Source organism: Puccinia triticina, chromosome 16A (genome assembly GCF_026914185.1).
Source record: "Puccinia triticina chromosome 16A, complete sequence".
Taxonomy (NCBI): domain Eukaryota; kingdom Fungi; phylum Basidiomycota; class Pucciniomycetes; order Pucciniales; family Pucciniaceae; genus Puccinia; species Puccinia triticina.
Genome location: NC_070573.1, coordinates 811,188 through 832,127, shown reverse-complemented (window position 1 = coordinate 832,127; position 20,940 = coordinate 811,188). Strand labels below are relative to the sequence as shown.

At 44.6% G+C, this 20,940-nt stretch overlaps 2 protein-coding genes across 2 annotated transcripts; both read left to right on the top strand.

Annotated features, from left to right (window-relative positions):
• Window positions 1-5,291: 5,291 nt before the first annotated feature.
• On the top strand, window positions 5,292-9,137 carry PtA15_16A105 (uncharacterized protein; the record flags this gene model as incomplete). Its single annotated transcript, XM_053163762.1, has 12 exons — window positions 5,292-5,294; window positions 7,312-7,344; window positions 7,453-7,462; window positions 7,551-7,707; window positions 7,819-7,942; window positions 8,066-8,236; window positions 8,328-8,386; window positions 8,452-8,486; window positions 8,575-8,644; window positions 8,735-8,876; window positions 8,957-9,022; window positions 9,120-9,137. The coding sequence occupies 12 exons, from the start codon at window positions 5,292-5,294 to the stop codon at window positions 9,135-9,137; spliced, it is 888 nt and encodes a 295-aa protein (XP_053027754.1).
• A 9,996-nt stretch (window positions 9,138-19,133) lies between these two features.
• On the top strand, window positions 19,134-19,631 carry PtA15_16A104 (uncharacterized protein; the record flags this gene model as incomplete). Its single annotated transcript, XM_053163761.1, has 1 exon — window positions 19,134-19,631. The coding sequence occupies one exon, from the start codon at window positions 19,134-19,136 to the stop codon at window positions 19,629-19,631; it is 498 nt and encodes a 165-aa protein (XP_053027753.1).
• Window positions 19,632-20,940: the final 1,309 nt, after the last annotated feature.

Genomic DNA, 20,940 nt, shown 5'->3' with positions numbered 1-20,940 from the left:
GTTTCACTGCCTGCATGTAAAGTACTGCTCAAAAGATACACATTTTCAGATGTGCTACAGCCACATTGGTCTTTTTGTCATTCATCAAGTGTTGCAGGAACCTATCCTCACTTTTTCAGTGGAACCAGTTGTAATTCACATTGACAGAAAATTCAGCAGCTTATAAAAATGAGCCTCCATTCCAGTCAAAATTCTGTCCAGTTTCAGGATTGTTTTTTTTCTCCCTTTTGACTGATGATTCATGATTGTTGGGCTGCAAATATATGGAGTCCAGGACTCAATTCACTTGACCTTTAACAATATTCAAAGTTTGTTTGACCTTAAAAGCTTCACAAACAGCATAATTTCATGTTGGGGTAGGTTTGAGCTCAAGACTCAAGTTCAACACCAAGTTGTACTCCCAATAAAACAAGATAGTTGGGGTTGTTGCATGAGCCCAATAACTTGGACACCACCGGCTGGGGCCATCAAATGGTCATGAGGCCTGGTACCACTGGCTTTGGAGGTTTCACCCTGGGATTGGCCCGCAGCTTCGGGAACTGGAAGATAAGGTAGCGCACCCCGTTGAGGCTGATGATGGGGGGGAGGTGTCTGAAGGCGCCGGCATGGGTGGTGCGAGCCTCGCCGCTGGCGCGCGGGCCGGAGAGGCCAGCGGCGACGGGAATCGAAGGGCCGCGTGTGCGGGGCAAGTAGCGCGGCTTGGACCCGCCGGGCTCATCTGATAAGGGCTTGCTGGATGGTGGTGTGTCCGGAGAGACCAGGCCAGCGGGGAAGGTGCGCGGACTGTCAGGGAGGTCCGGGTGGCTTGACTGGCCGCCACCGCCGCCTCCGTCGAAGCCGGGGGATTGACGCTCGTGGGGGACAAGTATGTAGAGTGAGCTAGGGGAGTAGACGCGCTCCTTCGGGTTTAAATGGCGCAGCGTTGCAAGGGTGCGAATGTTGGAGGCGCCACCAACCCGGAAGCAGTTTCTTGTTTTGATTGCTCCGAAAGGGTACGGACTGTTGCGGACGATGTATCAGGGCTGCTGTTTCAGGTCGTCCGCGAAAATGAGGGGTTTGACTTGATAGGGTGAACATAAAAAGGCGTCGTGGCCGTGTCCTATCCTCCACGGATCCAGTTCCCCTCTCGCACTTGCGGAGGTAGAACACAATCCGTCGGTTATCCCCTCTCGCACTTGCGGAGGTAGAACACAATCCATCGGTTAATAACCCTCTCCACCCTTGCATTTGTAGGGGCCCGAGGGGGTTAATCTTATTTCTCTCTCCCCTGTCGCACTTGCGCAGGCTGATAGAAACCCCTCCGCCTTTGCACTTGCGATTGCCCCAGGCAAAATGTATTATTCTGTCCCCCTGCTGCACTTGCACAGGCTGGTCAAAAAAAAAAGAACACACAAAAAAAACCTCCCCTGTTGCGCTTGTGCAGGCTGAGCAATTCATTTGAAACCAACCATTTGCCCGCCTCTCTCCCCTTGCATTTGCAACAGGCAGAGGAGGGAGAATCCGGTCCCTTTTCATTCATGGTTCATGAATTGGGGGATCAGTCCGAGGCATTAATGTTCGGGGACTTTAAATTTAATTTTCCCAGCAGCAAAGTCAAACATACTTCTGCCTGAAAAGATGGGAAATGTGGGAAACATTGCCAAGTTGGCCACTGCCACACTGGCAGCCCCCTTTTGGGGACTTTTTGGAAAGGGGGAGGGTGAACCCATGAACCAAATTTCCACAAAAGTGTGGATTTAATATACTTAGATTTGCAGACAGAATTTCCACCAAAAGATCAACTGGATACTCACCTTATGAACTAGTTCTTGGACAGCCCCCCATCTTACCCATTGACCTAGAATTGGAAACCTTCTTTGGAGTGGATTGGTCAAAGGTAGAATCAACTCAGGATCTTTTATTGGCTAGGACTCAGCAGCTTGAAAACAGGGATACCATCTTGCAGCAAGCACACCAGCAGCTCATGGATTCCAGGAAGAACTCTGTGGACTATTGGAACAAGAAGAAAACATCAAGGCAGCCACTAAAGAAAGGTCAATTAGTAGTAGTGTATAACAAATCTTTGGACTCTCAGTTTGGCAAGCTCTTTGAAAATAAATGGAATGGCCCTTACAGAATCAAGGCTCAAAATCCAGGAGGATCTTACATCTTGGAAGAATTAGATGGCACAGAATTGGCCAGAAGGTTTGCTGCAACTCATGTCAAGGAATACCACTCTAGGTAAAAACAATAAATAAGGAATAATCAATTCATTTCTCTTCTCTTTTTTCTTTCTCATCCTCTTACACAAATAACATAAAAAAACAAAATAAAAATCAAATCTATAAACAAATCAGAAATAAATCAATAAAAATCAGTTTCTAACACTCTCAAATAAAATAACTAAATATAAAAATCAAAAAGCTCACCTCTTCTTCTTTTATCACTACATCACCTTCTTCCATTTCACTTTCCTCCTTCTCCTTCTCTTTTCCCTTCTCCTTATCTAAAAAAAATAAAAATCAAAAGACAAACAAAGAAAATTTAAGCATAACCTTAGTAGAATAAAAAAAAAAAAATAGAACTTACCCTCAGCTCTTATCCTCTCCATTTCTGCTTCTACCTTCCAACCATCTTCCTCCTCTTCCACTTGGTCCCTCACCCTTAACAACTCCAGGGCATTCCTTTCTTCAGTTTCCGCTATCATGGCATCTATGATTGAATGGGTATCCATCTATAGAAACAGGAAAAAATATCAGTATTATAATCAATCTTCTTTTTTTTCAAATTCTTATTCATATACATACAGAATCCACTCGACATACATGTGTAAAAGTGTCGTGGAACCGGCTATACAATTTAAGGCGTGCCTTTTGTGCGGCAACCGGGTCGTCGAGGTCCTCACAAGTGAAGGCGAGGAGTCCTTGTTGAATATAGTGGCGCAAGGCATCGACTTCTTCGGTGTGGTAAGCCAATCCTGATCTACCCAGAAAACCAGCAACCATCAATCACAAGGCTGTCACACCTTATGGCTACTGAGCCGACATTCACAGCCAACCATGTCTCAAAACTAAAATTTCTGGCTCATTTTCTCGTTCTTCTGTTTCCGCTCCAGTCATCTTTGAACTCTTTTGATCCCTCCAGACCAATGTAACTCATGTACTCGTAGTACATATCAGCCAAGATATGTTACGTGATCACATCTATAAGGTATCAGGCTATGTAGGAGTCTTGTGGTACAAATGTATCTGATTGCGTTGCATGTATCTGATCTCCTCAAGAATAGGGATCAGCTGTAAACATGAAGTCATGAAGCTTGCCATTTGTTTAGTTCTATGTTTCAGGTGGAATCACACCCTGTATCTATGTTTGCACTGGGACATTATCCACCCGGTGCACAGACACATATCCATTCTGACCTGGACTCACTGGGGACCGGGTGGTCGGTCACTTTTGCTTGAGCCATGGGTAATGCATCCTTCTGCTCACAGTTTTGGTGCCGTGCCGCGGCGCCTGGGGGGTCAGAGGGAGGTTTGATCCCCGGTCCGCTGAGAATGTTCCTCCCAAGGGCCTCGCTTTGGCTAGAGCTCGCCCAAGAGGGATCTCTTGGCCGAGCAACTTTGGTAAGGGAGGAGAGGTCAGCGAAGCGGGTGCTCCGGGAGCAGGCGCAACCCAAAAGGAAACGACGACTATGGCGCGGAGCAGGCGCAACACCAAAGGAAGCGACGAGGTCCTCCGGGAGCAGGCGTAACCCAAAAGGAAGCGACGACTGTGGCGCTAGACCCCATAGTGCACAGTGTGATCTGGTACATATGGGCGCAAAAGGGCAGGCAGGGACCAAGGGCTGGTGTACTTCCACTGGCACGTGACTACGCTGGAATACACAGCGCCCCTTGTCACGGAAGGAAGTGCCTACAGTTGTACAGGGACCAAGCAAGGCGGTCTCAAGGGCTACTTTGCTCCCGCTTTGTTCCCAGTAACAAACATTGTTTCTTGTTTTTTAAAAATAAAAAATAAAAAAGTGAAACTAAAAAGCTGTCCGACATGTTGGTCCAGCGCCTCCATAAGAAGGAGCATCCAAATGGTTTCCAAAACCATTTCAAATGGTTCTGGAAATATTTTTCAAACCAAATTGGTTTCCAAAATATTTTTAAAACCACCTCAGGTGGTTCCAGAAATATTTTAAAAATATCTGAAAATGGTTAGTCCGACTTGTTCTTCAGGACGTCCGGACTCAATTAAAAAAAATATTCTGAAAACCAATCAAACTGGTTTTCCAAATATTTTGTTGCACCCGTGGTGTAAATAGTCCATTGTTGTCGCAATGCTGGTCGGGGGAGTCAGAAAGCCGCATATATTGCTGATGAAGCATGCCAGTACTTGAACGGAGGTCCGGGGACCCGCGCGGAGCGCTCTCCGTACATAGAAGATGCGGGAGGGGCGCGGAGCGTCTCCGAAGGCTGGACTCAAGTCCCATTCTTGGCCTGAGGCTGACGGGTTAATTTTATGCAGAAAATTGTGTTTTTTGTTGTCACATCTTTATTAATCCTCTCTCTCATTGTCTAATTGAAAGCCTCATGTACCATGTTGTAGCCCTCAACCTCAGCTGTCTTGTACATATTTTTTCAAATGAATCCATCAAAAACTGGCCAACAGCCATTCTTGTGAGGGCTGCTCCTCTAACTTAACTAAGGCGTGAAGTAATTTTACAATTGATGCTTTACATCCCTTTGTCCATGCAAAAAGCGGCAATGTAAAAGTGCACCAGACCCGCTGCAAAAATAATTTTACATTGGTGTGTGCAAACCCACCCACTGTAAACTCATGCCATGTAACATACACCTTGCAAAAACGTATTCGGTGGAGCCGCAGGCACACATGTTGAAGGTTTGAGACCTAGAGGAGAAAAGCTCTGAGGCAACCAGAAAGGAGAAGGAACCCCAGAGAGGGGTCAAGCTGCTAGCTGTGAGGAGGAAAAAAGGCTCCTTGCTACAAGAGACTGACTGGTCTCAGGGAAAAGCGCGCAGAAAGCTGATGATGTTTATTCTATCACAGCTGAAGATATTTTAAGCTACTACAACTAGGGCCAGGTTGTGGGACAGAAGGTGAACTACATATGCATCTGCAGGGAAAGGAAGAGAGTGTGACAGGTGACGGAAAGGGGAAAGAAGAGCCAGAGACGTGAAATTCCAACAATTTTCCACAGTCAAAAGTAGCAAACTCTTGGTCTAACTAGATTTTGCCCTTTCAGATATCTACCCTTGAAGAGGGCTCCACTATTTTTTCCCATGAATGATTTTCTTCACAGAACCATGGTCCAGTTTCCCATTTCCTATTTCAACACCTTTACATCAAACAAATATGCCTAAGTCAAAACCCATGACTTATTTTCCTAGTCCTTAACGACACACATATTAGGGGGGTTCACAATTGAAATTTACAAAACTTTGGGACATGTTTTAAGGTGTTTATCAACATTTTTTTGAAAAATTGATAAATTGCACTGGTTGATCAGTATCTACTTCAAGGATAATTGAATTTCCCAAAAAAATTACTCTAAAGTTTGAGGTTGGGAAAATCATTGAAAAAAATCACTCCCTACTAAGGGTGTTCAAAGTTGAAATCATATTTTTTTCAAATCATAAAATCATAAAATCATAACACTTTTGAGAGATCATTTTTTATGCACCATTTTAGAATTGTTGCTCTTTTTTGAGTGATTGGGTGTTACACATTTTTTTCAGATTAAAATTTCATGAATTTATGGTGTTATAATTTTATGCAGTCAACTTTGAACACCCCTACTGAAAAAAATGCTAATTACTGAGTGTGCTCAGCCAACAAAATAAACATGTGTCAGACTGAGTAAAAAACAATGGAGCACATTTTTGGGGTGATTTTTTGGGTGGGCCTGCATGAGGCCCGCATGGGCCCCTACCAGGCCCGCTGGGCCCATCAAAAAAGTAGTATTTGTTTGGGATTCCCATGCTTTGCTAAAATGTGAAATGGGTCAAACTGAATAAAAAATGAGGGGGCATATTTTTGGGGAAATTTTTTCACGGGCCTCCATGGGGCCCACATGGGCCCCACAAAGCCCTCTGGGCCCATTATAAGAGTAGCCTTGGTCAAGAATGCCTGTGCTCAGCTAAGAAACAAAAATGTGTCAACATGAGTAAAAACCATGGGGCCACACTTTTGGGGAGGCTTTTTGGACGGGCCTGCATCAGGCCCTTACAAGCCCACCCAAAGGTGGTTGGTCCAACCCAAAATTAGTCTTGGTTAAGAATGCCCATATGATGTTTCAGAACAGCACCAATTGACCACAAATCAACAGAAGATATTGAAGGGCTTCTGACAACTGTATGACATTTGTGCACTCACAGAAGGTTTGTCCAGGCCCATCTCTTTCCCTAGGAAACCTGTTGGCCCGTACGGGCCTGATGCAGGCCCATCCAAAAAGCCTCCCCAAAATGTGCCCCCAGGTTTTTTTACTCAGTCTGACACTTTTTTATTTCTTAGCTGAGCATAGGCTTTCTTAACCAAGGCTACTCTTTCAATGGGCCCAGTGGGCTTTATGAGGGAAATGTGGGCCTCATTCAGGCCCATCCAAAAAATCTTCCCAAAAATGTGCTCCCTTGTTTTTTATTCAGTTTGACCCATTTCACACTTTAGCAGAGCATGGGAATTCCAAACAAATACTATTTTTTCAATGGGCTCAATGGGCTTGGTAGGGGCCCATGCAGGCCTCATGCAGGCTTGTCCAACTAATCACCTCAAAAATGTGCCCTGACACAATTTTTTTTTTTGGCTGCGCACGCTCATTTAGCATTTTTTTTTCAGTTGGGAGTGATTTCTTTCAATGATTTTCCCAACCTCAAACTGTAAGTAATTTTTTAGGGGAATTCAGCCATCCTTGACGTGATCACCTGCTGCTGTGCATTTTCCCAAAATTTTAAAATTTTGTTCATAAAGGCCTTAAATTTGGCTCCAAAGTTTAGTGAAATTCAATCATGAACTCCCCTATTGATTAAATGATACATGTACCAGTCTATCATACAAGTATTGGTGTAGTGCTACATGTATTGTTGTAGCAATACATAAAGTGAGTTGTACATATCGAGGTGTATGCAATTTAAGAAATATGTAGGAACAACATCGAGGATTTCTTGAATTCAAAATTTTAAGCGAGCATGTCACCCGCGAGTAACGAAGTTGTGTGCCGCGGTACCCTAAAATGCTCATTATTGTGAAACCCCCTACTTGTATATCCTCCCACCAACGTGTTACCCGAAGCATAGCCTCAGCCACTCACGGAAATACGAATCAATACAGCACCCAATGGAAAACTACAACAGGCTCGAGAAGGTAAGCTATCTTTTTATACTATAGTCGCAGACCGAGATCTATCTGATCTTCCTTGATGTCCAACCTTTTCTTTCTTGTGACCTTTTTCCCTCTCGGTATGACGCTTAGGTCGGTGAAGGTATGTCAGACCATCTGGAAGACGAGAGGACAGCGGAAGTAATCGATACTGCGTTATTAATCTCTTTTTCATCTGGTTTCTTTCAAAGGAACTTATGGCGTGGTTTACAAGGCGAAGGATCTACGAACTGGCGAAATTGTAGCATTGAAGAAAATCCGGCTCGAGGCTGAAGACGAGGGGGTACCCAGCACAGCAATCCGCGAAATCAGTTTATTAAAAGAGATGGATGATGAGAATATTGTGCGGTATGTCGCCCACCATCGCTACTCGGCTCGGCTCCATTCTTCCACCCAACCCCCTGTCTGGGCACAATTCACTTGAGCTCAGTCGCGTTGCTTGCCCCATTTCTTTTCCAGACTTTTAGATATCTGCCATGCCGAAGCAAAACTTTTTCTTGTCTTCGAATTCCTTGATCTCGACCTTAAACGGTACATGGACAAAATCGGAGATGGGGACGGAATGGGTCCTGCGATCGTCAAAGTTAGTGATCTTACTTTGATATACCACCTAGAACTTCACTTCTCTATCGAACGCGTCCAGCAGCCCTTTCGCCTTTCTTGTTGGACGCCTATCACTTACTTCATTTATTGATTGTCATGTTAGAAATTTTCCTACCAACTGTGTCGAGGGGTGTGCTACTGTCATGGCCATCGAATCTTACATCGAGACTTGAAGCCGCAAAACCTACTAATCGACAAAGACGGGAACTTGAAGTTGGCGGATTTCGGTTTAGCACGAGCGTTCGGGATCCCTCTCCGAAGTTACACTCACGAAGTTAGCCGGTCCCAACAAACCTTGGTCACATCATAAAGTGCTTCACTTCATCGTAACTCCAGCTGAAAGTTCTTTGCTCTGTTGTTTCCAGATCGTTACATTATGGTACCGTGCCCCTGAGGTTTTATTAGGAAGCAGACATTACTCCACGTGCGTATTATCTTTCCCTGCCCCTCACAACAGCAACTGAGAAAGCATTTGGACTGGCTCTGTAGAGGTGTTGATATGTGGTCAGTGGGATGCATCATTGGTAAGAAAATTTCACTTTCCTTCCTTTCCTTCGCAAAGCAACTTCGAACTGACGTGCCTTCATCTCCGAACTCGTCTTTAACTTTTAGCGGAAATGATATCCAAGCAACCCCTATTCCCTGGTGATTCGGAAATCGATGAGATTTTCCGTATTTTCCGGTAAGCTCCTTTTTAACTGACGCCTCTCAACTAGAGCCATACCTGATCACACTTCTCCGGTTATCTGTGAAAACATTCAACCATTCTTAGTCTGTTGGGAACTCCTAACGAGACTATCTGGCCGGGAGTCCAAACTTTACCCGACTACAAGCCTGGATTTCCCCAATGGTCTGCCAAAGATATCGGCTCCCAAGTCCAAAATTCCAACGCGGTTAGCGTCGATTTGATAGCCGTATGTATTTTCACTTCCAATCCACAGGTCTAATATATCTCTTTGAAGTTTATAATTTATGGTATCACTGTATTCAACAGAAAATGTTGGTATACGATCCGGCAAAACGAGCTTCTGCTAAATCTTCATTGAAGCATCCATACTTCGTGAGCATTTTTGTTTAATTCTTAGACCAGTCAGATGAATAAGCTTCTATTTCTACCTCATAATTCACCTTGTTTTTGTTGTGTGTTTTGGTCACAGGATGGGACGGAAACATAGATACATCTTAGAATATATAACCAGACGTTCCGCTTCATCTTCCACCTTTCCTTCCTCCTATTTATTTTCCTGGTAAATATGTGACACATCCACTCCCCGCTCCCCCCTCCACATTATATGATTGTTATTTTTAGTAGAACTTTTTCCACCTTGAAGAAAAGATGTGTGATTTTGTGCGTAGACAAAAGACAAAACAAATCCTTCAAAATTCGAAAGGATGACCTTTTTCTTAAAAAAAGAAAGGGGGGCTAATGAACATGCCTAGTTTTTCCGCGTCTATACCTGGTTTTTGCATGTCCCCTGTTCCGTGTGTACCCAAAAATTAAGTCCGAAGGTGGGGGCGCGAAGCGCCTCCACCGGGGAAACTTATGCGGTATCGGTGATTTAGGACTGAGAGCAATTCCCAAAACCTCCATGCCCCACAAATTTTGCTATAGCTCCGCAACCTCCAATGAAGCCATCCATATTTCTTGATAATATGAAAGCTGTGCATCTTTTCTAATTTTTGACACCAGGGGAGATATTTTCCCACTCCCCAGGGAGTGCCCTACCGTAACGTTTTTCCATAACTGTGCTGGAGGCCTTTGGTATATAAAAATTGGATAGGTATGAAAAAGACTTGAAGTTGGCTGTGGAAATCAGTTGGAAATCATCCTGAAATGAACCATAACTTGCCAAAAAATCATCCGGAACTCATCTAGAATTCATCCAGAACTCGTCCAGAATATAGACCTTTCTTGGCTCCATGACCAGTGTGTCCTTTTCATGGAGATGTGAAAGGCCCAGCCTGTGATATTGTCCCCCTCATGTACTCGCGTACATCAGGGAAACAATTGGTGCCTCAGCACAAAGATTTTACTTTTCATGTGGCCATGAAAGGTCCATCCTGTGATATTTCCACATCAAATTACGCGCGTACATCAGGGTGAATATTAGCAAAGTGTGAAAAATTTCACTTGCATGTGCACATGTGAATTTTGAAAAGCAAAAAAAAGCAAAATTCACCAGATCATTTTTGTGAGGAGGCGAGGATATCTGGCCAAACTGGGGTGGCACCACAGTCCAACCTTGACTTAACTCAGACTTTCACCCTATTGAAAATGTTTTTCACCATTTTTTTAGCCAAATTCAAATTAATTCCCACATTTCCAAAAAAAATTGGTTTCACTAATTTTACTGCAACATAAAACCACATTCCAAAATTCTAAACCCAACAGTATTGAGTTAAATTTTACTTTAATTTTGTACATGAGGGCATATAACGTGAATTACAAGAAACCCATTTTTTCAGAGGAATTACATTTGAGAATGTCAATTTTGCTTTGCTATCCTTCAACATCAATAAACAGGATCAATTTATGAGTTGTATTTGGGTGAAATACCATTTCATCATATTTTTTCCTACACTTGTACCTAGAAAACAAGAGAATTCTATACAACATTGTGTTGAGTCCCAAATCAATTCTGGCCGACTTTTGAATCACTTCTCCATCCACTTGACAATTCATTTAGGGATGAGTTACTGATCCACATCAGACCCACATCCGACCAAAACTCACATAAAATTCAGCTCTGGCACTCCCTTCAGGGCAGTGGGAACATATCTCCCCTGGTGTGATGCACTAAAATCAACATAGGTCCTCCTGCTTTGGTCAGAATTCCATCTTGAAGATGGTGGACTCCTTGTATCTTGAGTTTGGGAGGGATAAAAATCCACATGAAGGTAGCAGGCGGTAGCCAGGCGTCTGATGAGTCTAATTATAAATGTAGAGGGTGATTACACCAAGATAGCACCCTGCAGGGGCCTTAGCATAAAAAAGGAAGGACCATCAGCATTTCTCTCAGGCAAGTTTCATCAATAAGGCATAAGTCCCTCCCAGAGGGAGGCCTTTGCAGAGGGAGGCCAAAGGCCTCCCTCCGCCTCAGGAGGTACTTATTTAAGTTAGGTGCATGTACCTGGTAAGTTCATCTCAAAATTTGAAAAGAATTATCATGCATTCAGAATTTCAAAAAAAAGAAAACAATTTTTATTTGGGTCTGCCTGTTTGCACACCAAAAAATTACCCACGCACACCAAAAAAGGTGTGCACTCCAAGGTTTTTTGGAGTGCACACGTGTGCACTCGAGCATTTCTTGGAGTGAAAATAGTTCACTCCAAAAAGATGTGGTTTTTGGAGTGAACCAACAATGGGAAGTTACGTTATCCGTAACTAAAAGTAACAGATAACAAAACTTAATTGTTGCCGTTGGCAACAATTTTTCAGTTACATTATTTTATTTTATTTTTTTCCTGATTTATTAGGTTATCCCCCACAATTTAGGGGGATAAAATGCGGATAACACGGGTTTTTTACCCATTTTACAGCATTTTTGCGCCAGATAACGCAGTTGGCGCGTTACTGACATTATTTTTTGCAGTATTGCAGGGGAAATTGCCCTCTGTTATGTTATCCAAACGTACGCAAGCACATTTTACCAGATTGCAATAACACGTTATCTGATAACGGTGGGAAGTCATGTTACAAAAATCCCTCTGGATAATGTAAAGTAAGTAACTTCCCATTGTTGAGTGAACTATTTTCACTCCAAGAAATGCTGGTGTGAACTATTTTCACTCCAGGAAATGCTGGAGTGACACATCCTCCACCCACATAACTCCGCTCCCAGCCAATGTTGCCCGCTGTGGTGCTCCATTCCAAACCATAAGTAGTATTTTATTGCTTTTCTTTACATATATTCATCATTACATTGCCCATCTCCTTATAACCCTTCACAAATACCTCATTATTATTGCATATTCAGATTCTAAGCCAAATTTCATCTATAGTCACTCATACATAGTACCCCTTTATCTTTAATGGTTCAATAGTTATAAAGGATATAAGATTTACAGAAAACCTACAGTCTTCATTGGTTACAACACTCATTTCATTAGTAACTGACTTAAATCATTACAGTACTTTCCTCTTACAGTTACTTTCTCACATATTAAACCCTTTACAGACATTACTCATTATGTACTATCCCTATTTGCACACATTGCATCATTGGATCTGTGCTCACCTCTTTTAGTAGTGCTCATCATTACAAGCTGTTACTATGTTCACATCACCTTCCCCATTTGTACAGTCTTTCTTCCCATAGCCAGAATTCCCATGTCTGTGCTCATACTTGTACCCCCCTGTGGTTTCTTTCACTTATAAACTCCCCTCAGCTGCTGTACTTCCCCCTCATGCTAGTTTGTTTTGGATTATCCCCCCCCCCCATAGTATAGCTCTCATCACTTGCACACTTTGCTCTTACCCTTCTCCTCAGATTGTACTCTTTACTAGACTATCATCACTTGCATATCTTTGCTATCACCTCCCATATTGAACTCAGAATTGAACCCCATTACATACTTTGCTCTCAACCTCTCATCCTTTGCACATTTTGCTCACAACCCTCATTTCCACTCACCTCATCCTCAAGCTTGTGGTATTCCAACTAGACATTGATTGATATACATAAACTCCTTATTCTAGACCTCACTAAGGATTAGTAGAACTCAAGCCACACCCTTTTCTTTCTTCTTTTTCTTAGTGTAACTCTCACCAACTCCAGCATTAGATAGGAGGGCAGCCTCAACAGCACCCTTAGCTTCAACCTACATTATTACTAGTGTAGTTGTCTATTTCCCCTCCAAGCTCTTTTCTGTTTGTTCAGTAGTTCCACAAGTGGTGTCCCAACAGTGGCCTGATTTCCTTCTTATTCTTCAGTCTTATACACCTCTAGCATAAGATTTTCATCATCACCTCTAGTTTTGGCTATAAATCCACATTATTAATCACAATCACACCCTTCTTACCCCAGTCCTTCATTCAAATCCTTCTATCCCTCATCAATTCCCTTCAAAATATGTTCTACTCCATCCCTCTCATCAAAGATCTCCATTTAAACTCTTCCCTCTCCCTCCATCATGGCCAGTTTCTCTCTTCACCCCATTCCTCAGAATCAACAAAATCATCCTGAAACCTTGAGGAAACATTTTTCAGCCACTAATTCCTCAAATAGTCCGCAACCAAAGAATTATAAATGTTTATATTGCTTCCAGAAAGGTCACACCATCTCCAGGTGCCATATAGTCACTTATGATAAGCGGAAAGGATTAATTAGACAAACTAGCAATACTGGCATATGGCTCTCAGATAATTCCTACATCCCTTTATATTTATCTTGGCCTGTTAAAAGTGTAGTTGAATGTTTAGTTGCTGCTCGGACCCTCAAATCTGTGAGAATTCCAGTCTAGGCAAGCGGCGTCGAACTCATAAATTGAGTAAGATGCCGGGAGCTACCCCAGCTGCGGAATCCGGTAAGCAAACGCGAACCTTTTCCGCAGTCCAAAGACTGTGCAGTGGTGCCGTGAAACTGAATTCATCCTTGTTGATGTAAGCAGATCCGACACCCGCCAGCAAGATCAGGCACGTGGAAAATCCCGGCCAAAAACCGCTACTCGAAAGAATCTCAGCCAGCGCCGAAGGTAAGCGGCTGAGTTCTTAAAAGAAGTTGGTCAGATAGATGCTAACGCTCTATCTTGTATGTTTTTAGACAAAATTGTCAAAGACAATCAGACCGACCGCACCGATACCGCTCTAAGAGTTGGAACACCTATCGGTAAGTGGGTCGTGTAAAAAGGCTAAGCGCAAACCAAAGGCAGCAGCTAATGTGCAACTGTGCTCTTAAGCAGATAACGTTGCGCAACTGCTTCGCCGTTTCGCCAACGCTAAGTGAGGATTATCTCGGGTCAAACGACTGCAACGATCCTCCAGATCCAAACCAGGACTTTCTTCTTTCTATACTCAAACCTTTATTCAGTAGAGAGTGGCCTCATTCCTGCTCTTAGGTACATTCCTTCATTCTGAATACTCTCTTTATTCTAGTTCACTTATTGTAGATACTCTTAGCTACATAATCTGATTAGAATAAAAACTCTTAGTTCTTTGAAGTTTTTCAGATTTACAGTCTTGAGCTTCGAAAGCAACCTCAGAACAAAAAGAATAGGAGCAGGAATACACTATGGCCGATTACGACAGCGATTCCAGTCATTCGTCTATTGGTGGAAAGCCAACAATGAAAGTTCCGAAGTTCACAGGAGAAAACTTCGAAATCTGGGAGAAAAAGATCCGAATGGTTCTCGCAGAATTCGACCTGGAGAACTTCATCGACAATCCACCATTGCCGGACATGTCGCGAAGGTCCAAAGCCAAATCACAGAAAGCTGCCAATCTTCTCTGCGCCAATCTCACGGACGGCGTGTTCAACACAATCGCAAAAAAGGACAACTCGAAAAATCCTTACGAGTTGTGGCAGATGTTCAAATCTGTGTATGCATTGGATTCTATTCTGGCAAGCTACGAAGTGTGGGCGCGTTGGGAAGACACACAGTTCAACGATGACATGGCAGCGTACATCAGTGGCATTGAAGAATGTTTAGCAAAATTTGACTCGCTCGGCATGGTCGTTCCCGATTTTGTAATTTGTTGCAGCATTATCAGCAGAATTACAAAGAAGCGACCATTTCTAATGCAAAGTCTCTTTGGAGATCTGAATTCGCTGGGCAAGCCGAAGCACGTTATCAATCGACTTCGCGAGGTCGGCCGTTTTGAACGAACGAATAAGAGGAAAGCAACTGAAGCGCCCCCAACAAGCACGTCCTCAACGGCTCTAATTACTGAAGCTGGAGCGAAGAAGAGACGAGTATACACACCCATCACCTGTCCAGGGAAGAAACACAACCCGGAGGCAAATCACACCGAGGACAATTGTTGGACGCTGCATCCTGAAAAATATCAGCAACACCTAGAGAAGCAGAAGGAGCGAAAGGAGCAAGCAAAAAGGAAAGGCTCGTCTTACCATACAACCGTGGAGAAGGAGATTGATACAACATCCTCCGAAAACATTCACCCCTCGTTCAGCTATCTTTCCTCGGCGAGCAATCCGTCAAGTCAAACCACCATCCTTGATTCTGGAGCGAGTAATCATATGCTCACCTCACTAGGCTACTTCAAGCAAACCACTCGAGTCTCAATAGACATTGTGACCGGCAGCGGCTCTGGTGAACTGGTTGCGACTGCCAAAGGAGACGCAACTCTTCCGCTAGAAAACGGAGGATTTCTGACATTGCGCGATGCTCTCTATGTACCGCATCTAACCAGGAACCTAGTATCGTTGGTGCAACTCATGAAAACGAAGGCGCTCATCCAACTAGGGGCCGACGGCTTTGCGGTGAAAATTGACGATGGACAAGCGTTCGGTGTGGATACCTCCAACGACCTACTTGAAATCAAGGGAGTACTGAGTCCGTGCAATCTTGTAACGAGCTTGATTACAACTACTGGTCGAGCTCCGTCTGATTTCGTCAAATGGCACAATCGGCTAGGTCATGCCTGCTCGTCTAGAATCTCTGCGGCTGTACCGAATGGTATCGATTTGACGAAAACGCATGCGTGCGACGCGTGTATGTTGGGTAAAATCACAAGACAGCCTTGCAAAAGTCACTTCAAGGCAGTAACTGAACCTCTAGAAGTTGTACATGGCGATCTTGTTGGGCCAATATCACCCTCGACAAACGGAGGAGCGCGCTACTTTCTCACGCTGGTGGACCAATACACTGGATACATTCACACCACTATTCTAAAAGAAAAAAGTCAAGCAGCGGAAGCGGTCAACACCTTCAAAACGCTATTCGAAAGACAAACCGGTGCCAAGATGAAGAAACTTCTAACGGACGGAGGCGGTGAATTTTGTAATAATCTCTTAGGCGAATTGCTAAGGGAGGCGGGAATTCAACACAACGTTTCGCCACCATACACCCCGCAAAACAACGGACTTGCGGAGAGGGCGAATAGGACAATAATTGAGATGACTAGATGCATGCTGCTGCAGTCAAACCTGGCCCCGGAGTGGTGGGCGGAAGCGGTGAAAGCAGCAACTGCGACTACCAACTGTCTGCCTTCACTATCAAAAAGCAAGAAGTCTCCGGTGGAATTGCTCTTCAAGATTGCACCGAACATGAACTTCTTCAGACCTTTTGGGTGTCAGGTGTGGATTGTCAAGCCAAAGCAACACCGGACGGAGAAATTCGGGCCGATCTCCTGGGAAGGGGTCCTTCTAGGATATGAAAACGACTACTCGTCGTATAAAGTCTGTCGACTCGAGGACAAACAGATTCTGACGGTCAAGCACGCTCACTTCGATGAGCAAACATTTCCGACATGCGCAGCGCTGAGAAGGAGTGCCAATCATACGTCTGAAGATCGGTTACCGCTGTTCAACTCTGAAGCGGATATGCCCTACCAAATGGAGGACGAAATTGACGAAGGTGAAAACGCAGATGATCTTGAAGACCAAGAAGGTGCAGAACTTGACAACATCCTGGCCAATCTGCGGACCGGAAACCACAAGACTAGGTTGGAGAATGACGGCGATCCTCAACAATGCTCTGATCTCAACCTGCCGGCAAAGGAAATCATTGGCGAGATTGATCAACGGAACATTGTTGAAGGAAAACGGGAACGAAAACAGGCGCTCACGGTTTCCATCTCTATTGAACCGAAGAATCACAAACAGGCGATGTCCTGCGCTGAAAACCTGAGCTGGAAGGAGGCAGAGTTAAAGGAAATCAACAACATGAACAAACACAAAGTCTGGATTGTGCGGATGAGGGTTGCGACGGATGATCCGATACCATCAACGTGGGCTTATCGCAAGAAACTCGGCTCCGAGAACCAAGTTATCGAGTTCAAAGCGCGGATCTGTGCGCAGGGGTTCAAGCAAACTCACGGGCTCAACTTCGAGGCCAAATATGCTCCAACGGGTAAACCTGCTTCACTCCGATACTTGCTCTCATTTGCGGTCAACTGTGGCTTGAAAATTCACCAGCTCGACGTGAGGAGCGCTTTCCTGACATGCCCTCTTGAAGACAAGGTGACCTTACTACCTCCGCCAGGGTTGGATTGTCCAGAGAACACGGTCTTGGAATTGAAGAAAGCAATTTACGGACTTAAACAAGCCCCGCTCGTCTGGTACAAGCGCCTCTCCTCGTACCTGCTTACTCTGGGCTTTCAAGAAGCTATTTCCGACCCGTGTGTGTTCTGGCGCACAGAAAAATCTGGCCGGCCAGCTACCTGGATTTTCGCGCACGTGGACGATCTCGTAATAATCAGCGACAAACCTGAGGTCTTTCGAAAGGAGATGGAGCAGGAATTTGAGATTAAATACATGGGGCAGGCTGAATTCTTGCTTGGCATGAATATTGACCGGTTCGACAACGGGCTTCAAATAAACCAAACCCAGTATATCAATAGAAAACTGAAGGAGTTTGGCCTGGAAGAACTGCATCCGGCATCTTGTCCTCTGAATCCTCGGGAATACCTGAAGAAAGCTACTCAGGCGGAAATCAAAGCGTTTCAGGATACGGGAGTCAACTACCGTGCACTGGTCGGATCGCTTAACTATCTCAGCATCCTGACTAGGCCAGACATCGCGTATGCCGTGAGTACTCTATCACAATATCTAGAATCACCCGGCATGAAACACTACCATGCGGCGATACAAGTCTTCCGATATCTGAAGGGGACCAAGGAAATTGGACTGACATACATCAAGCAAGATGAAGCGGCTGTTCAAGCTTTTGTTGACTCCGATTGGGGGAACTGTCCCGACACCAGAAGATCAACCACCGGTTATGTAGTACAATCAGGAAGTCACCTGATAAATTGGAAATCCACAAAGCAAACCACAGTCTCTCTGTCGACGACGGAGGCGGAATACAAGGCCTTCTCTGACCTTGGGCGCGATCTGGCCTGGATAGCAAATCTAGCCGACGAAACCCTAATCTCTCCAAACCTCAAGAACATCAAAGTACATATTGACAACAGAGGTGCGCTGGATCTTGCAAAAAGTGAAACGTCACAAAACGGGTTCAGGACGAAACACATGTCGATCAGACTACATTTTGTCAGGGAATTAATAGCAGTCAACCTCATCAAAGTTCTATACGTGAAAACCACCGAAAACTCTGCGGATTTCTTGACCAAACCAACCGGAAGGACAACCATCAAGAAGTCTCTCCTGAAATTGGCGGTCATCCAGGTCTCGGAGGCTGCTTCGCATCTTGCGACTCGAAGCACGGAAGGCTGTGAGAATTCCAGTCTAGGCAAGCGGCGTCGAACTCATAAATTGAGTAAGATGCCGGGAGCTACCCCAGCTGCGGAATCCGGTAAGCAAACGCGAACCTTTTCCGCAGTCCAAAGACTGTGCAGTGGTGCCGTGAAACTGAATTCATCCTTGTTGATGTAAGCAGATCCGACACCCGCCAGCAAGATCAGGCACGTGGAAAATCCCGGCCAAAAACCGCTACTCGAAAGAATCTCAGCCAGCGCCGAAGGTAAGCGGCTGAGTTCTTAAAAGAAGTTGGTCAGATAGATGCTAACGCTCTATCTTGTATGTTCTTAGACAAAATTGTCAAAGACAATCAGACCGACCGCACCGATACCGCTCTAAGAGTTGGAACACCTATCGGTAAGTGGGTCGTGTAAAAAGGCTAAGCGCAAACCAAAGGCAGCAGCTAATGTGCAACTGTGCTCTTAAGCAGATAACGTTGCGCAACTGCTTCGCCGTTTCGCCAACGCTAAGTGAGGATTATCTCGGGTCAAACGACTGCAACGATCCTCCAGATCCAAACCAGGACTTTCTTCTTTCTATACTCAAACCTTTATTCAGTAGAGAGTGGCCTCATTCCTGCTCTTAGGTACATTCCTTCATTCTGAATACTCTCTTTATTCTAGTTCACTTATTGTAGATACTCTTAGCTACATAATCTGATTAGAATAAAAACTCTTAGTTCTTTGAAGTTTTTCAAAATCTTTCACCTGTTCCTCCTCTTTGGCTTCCCTCAATCAATCTCTTGCTTCGGGTGGAGTTTGCGAAGGAACGGATACACTGGAAAACCTCAGCATGACCCCGGCCCCGTTATTGGATCAGAGTACAGCTACGGATCAGATAGACCTCACCAATGACCTCCCCTACGTTGGAACTCTCAAACTCACGGTGAACGAACGCAATTGCAAAGCAAAGGTGTATTTGAATTCAATCTTCAATTTTATCACGGAAGGCAAGGCTTGGACGGTTGGTTTGGATGTGCGCTGTCGAGGATTTCGCATACCAGGAACGCGGCCGGGTGATTACATCGAGGTCAATGGGATAGCCGCTGCCACCGTATCACTTGGAAAGGTATCCAGCGTTACCTCCTTTTTGGTTACTGACAGGATTGGACCTTTGATCCTCGGCAAAACATTCCTGGACGGCTTCCTTGCCAAGCTACAGCGTAAAGGATCGTTGGGCCCAGCGCTGGCATTCTCAGACTCAAGTGGAACAGAGTACATTGCTCCAATTGTTGACACTAGGAAGAACAAATACGACGATCAGGACAAATCAATGACCAGTCCTCCTTGAGAGTGCTGCATTGTTTAACCAACCGGGACTGTTGCTAGCGGCTATCAGCACTTGTTTTTGACACCGGTGAACAACCCGGCATTCTCTCTAACTTCCGCTTATAATCACTTGTTTTTGATGACGGTCTGCGACTCGGAAACCTTTCACTTTTCTATTTCTTTTTGATTCCAGGGTCTCAGTCAGGAAATAATTCTCTCTCATGCTTTCGACACCGGTGTGCGATCTGGAGCGCTTTTAAAACTCTTTTGACTTCGCTGTACAACCCAACTCAGTGCTTCCCTCCTAGCAATGCCGACGCGCAATCCAGATTGGAATACCAGCTGTATCATCCTGTCGCATGGAGCTGGATCTTCAAGCACTGCTCTTCTTTTGGCACTGGAGTTTGAACCGAGTGCTGCATTTATACTGTTGGAAGAGTCTAGCATCCAACACCCTTCTTCAACCCCGCCGAGGGGATTACACATGGTTTTTCTGCTTTCCAACTTGGTCGTACCCTCAGCATTTCGAGAATATTATTGGATCATTAGATGCGCTAGGATCTCAGCTCTTGAATGAATCAGGCTTGACATTATTCCATTGATGCCAGTGCACAATCCGGAAACCTTTTCATCTATTACTCATTACTCAATATTTACTTGATCAGTTTCCATCTGCGCAGGTTTTTTTTTTTGACCTCATGCTTATTGTTTTCGACGCCGGTGGTCGGCCCGGATATGTACAAAATTTGATTGGAGCATCATTTTTTTCTTCAGTTCTTCTCTATCTTTTGGCACCGGACTCGGCGCTACCTTCTCTGATAATGGAGATCATTGGATGCGCAAGGATCTCAGCCCTCAAATGAATCAGGCATGAATTTATTCCAGCAACGCCGGTGCACGATCCGGAAGCTTTTCCTTTATTTTACTGCTCATAGCTTTCCCAAGATCTTGTCTGCGCGGGTTTTTCGACTTCATTTTTACTGCTTTCGACGCTGGTGTAGGACCCGGATCCTACTGATGCTTCTTTCGACACCGGTACATGACCCAGTGCCTCTTTCCTGATATCAACTATACATCTCACATCTTTTGGACGCGGACTTGTGGTACATACCTCATACTCGTCGGATTCTAGCTCAATTCATGTCTTCATGGACCACCTTTCTTCATGGACCACCCAATACCTCAAATTTCATCATCTACCTGATTTCTTTTGGACACTTGAACCTTGCATTTGATCCTCTGAAATTCTCCTGGACCTCTAGGAATTGGCATCTTTGAATGAAATCCTCTCAGTTTATTCATCAGGCCCCAGGAATTACTCAGGGACCCCA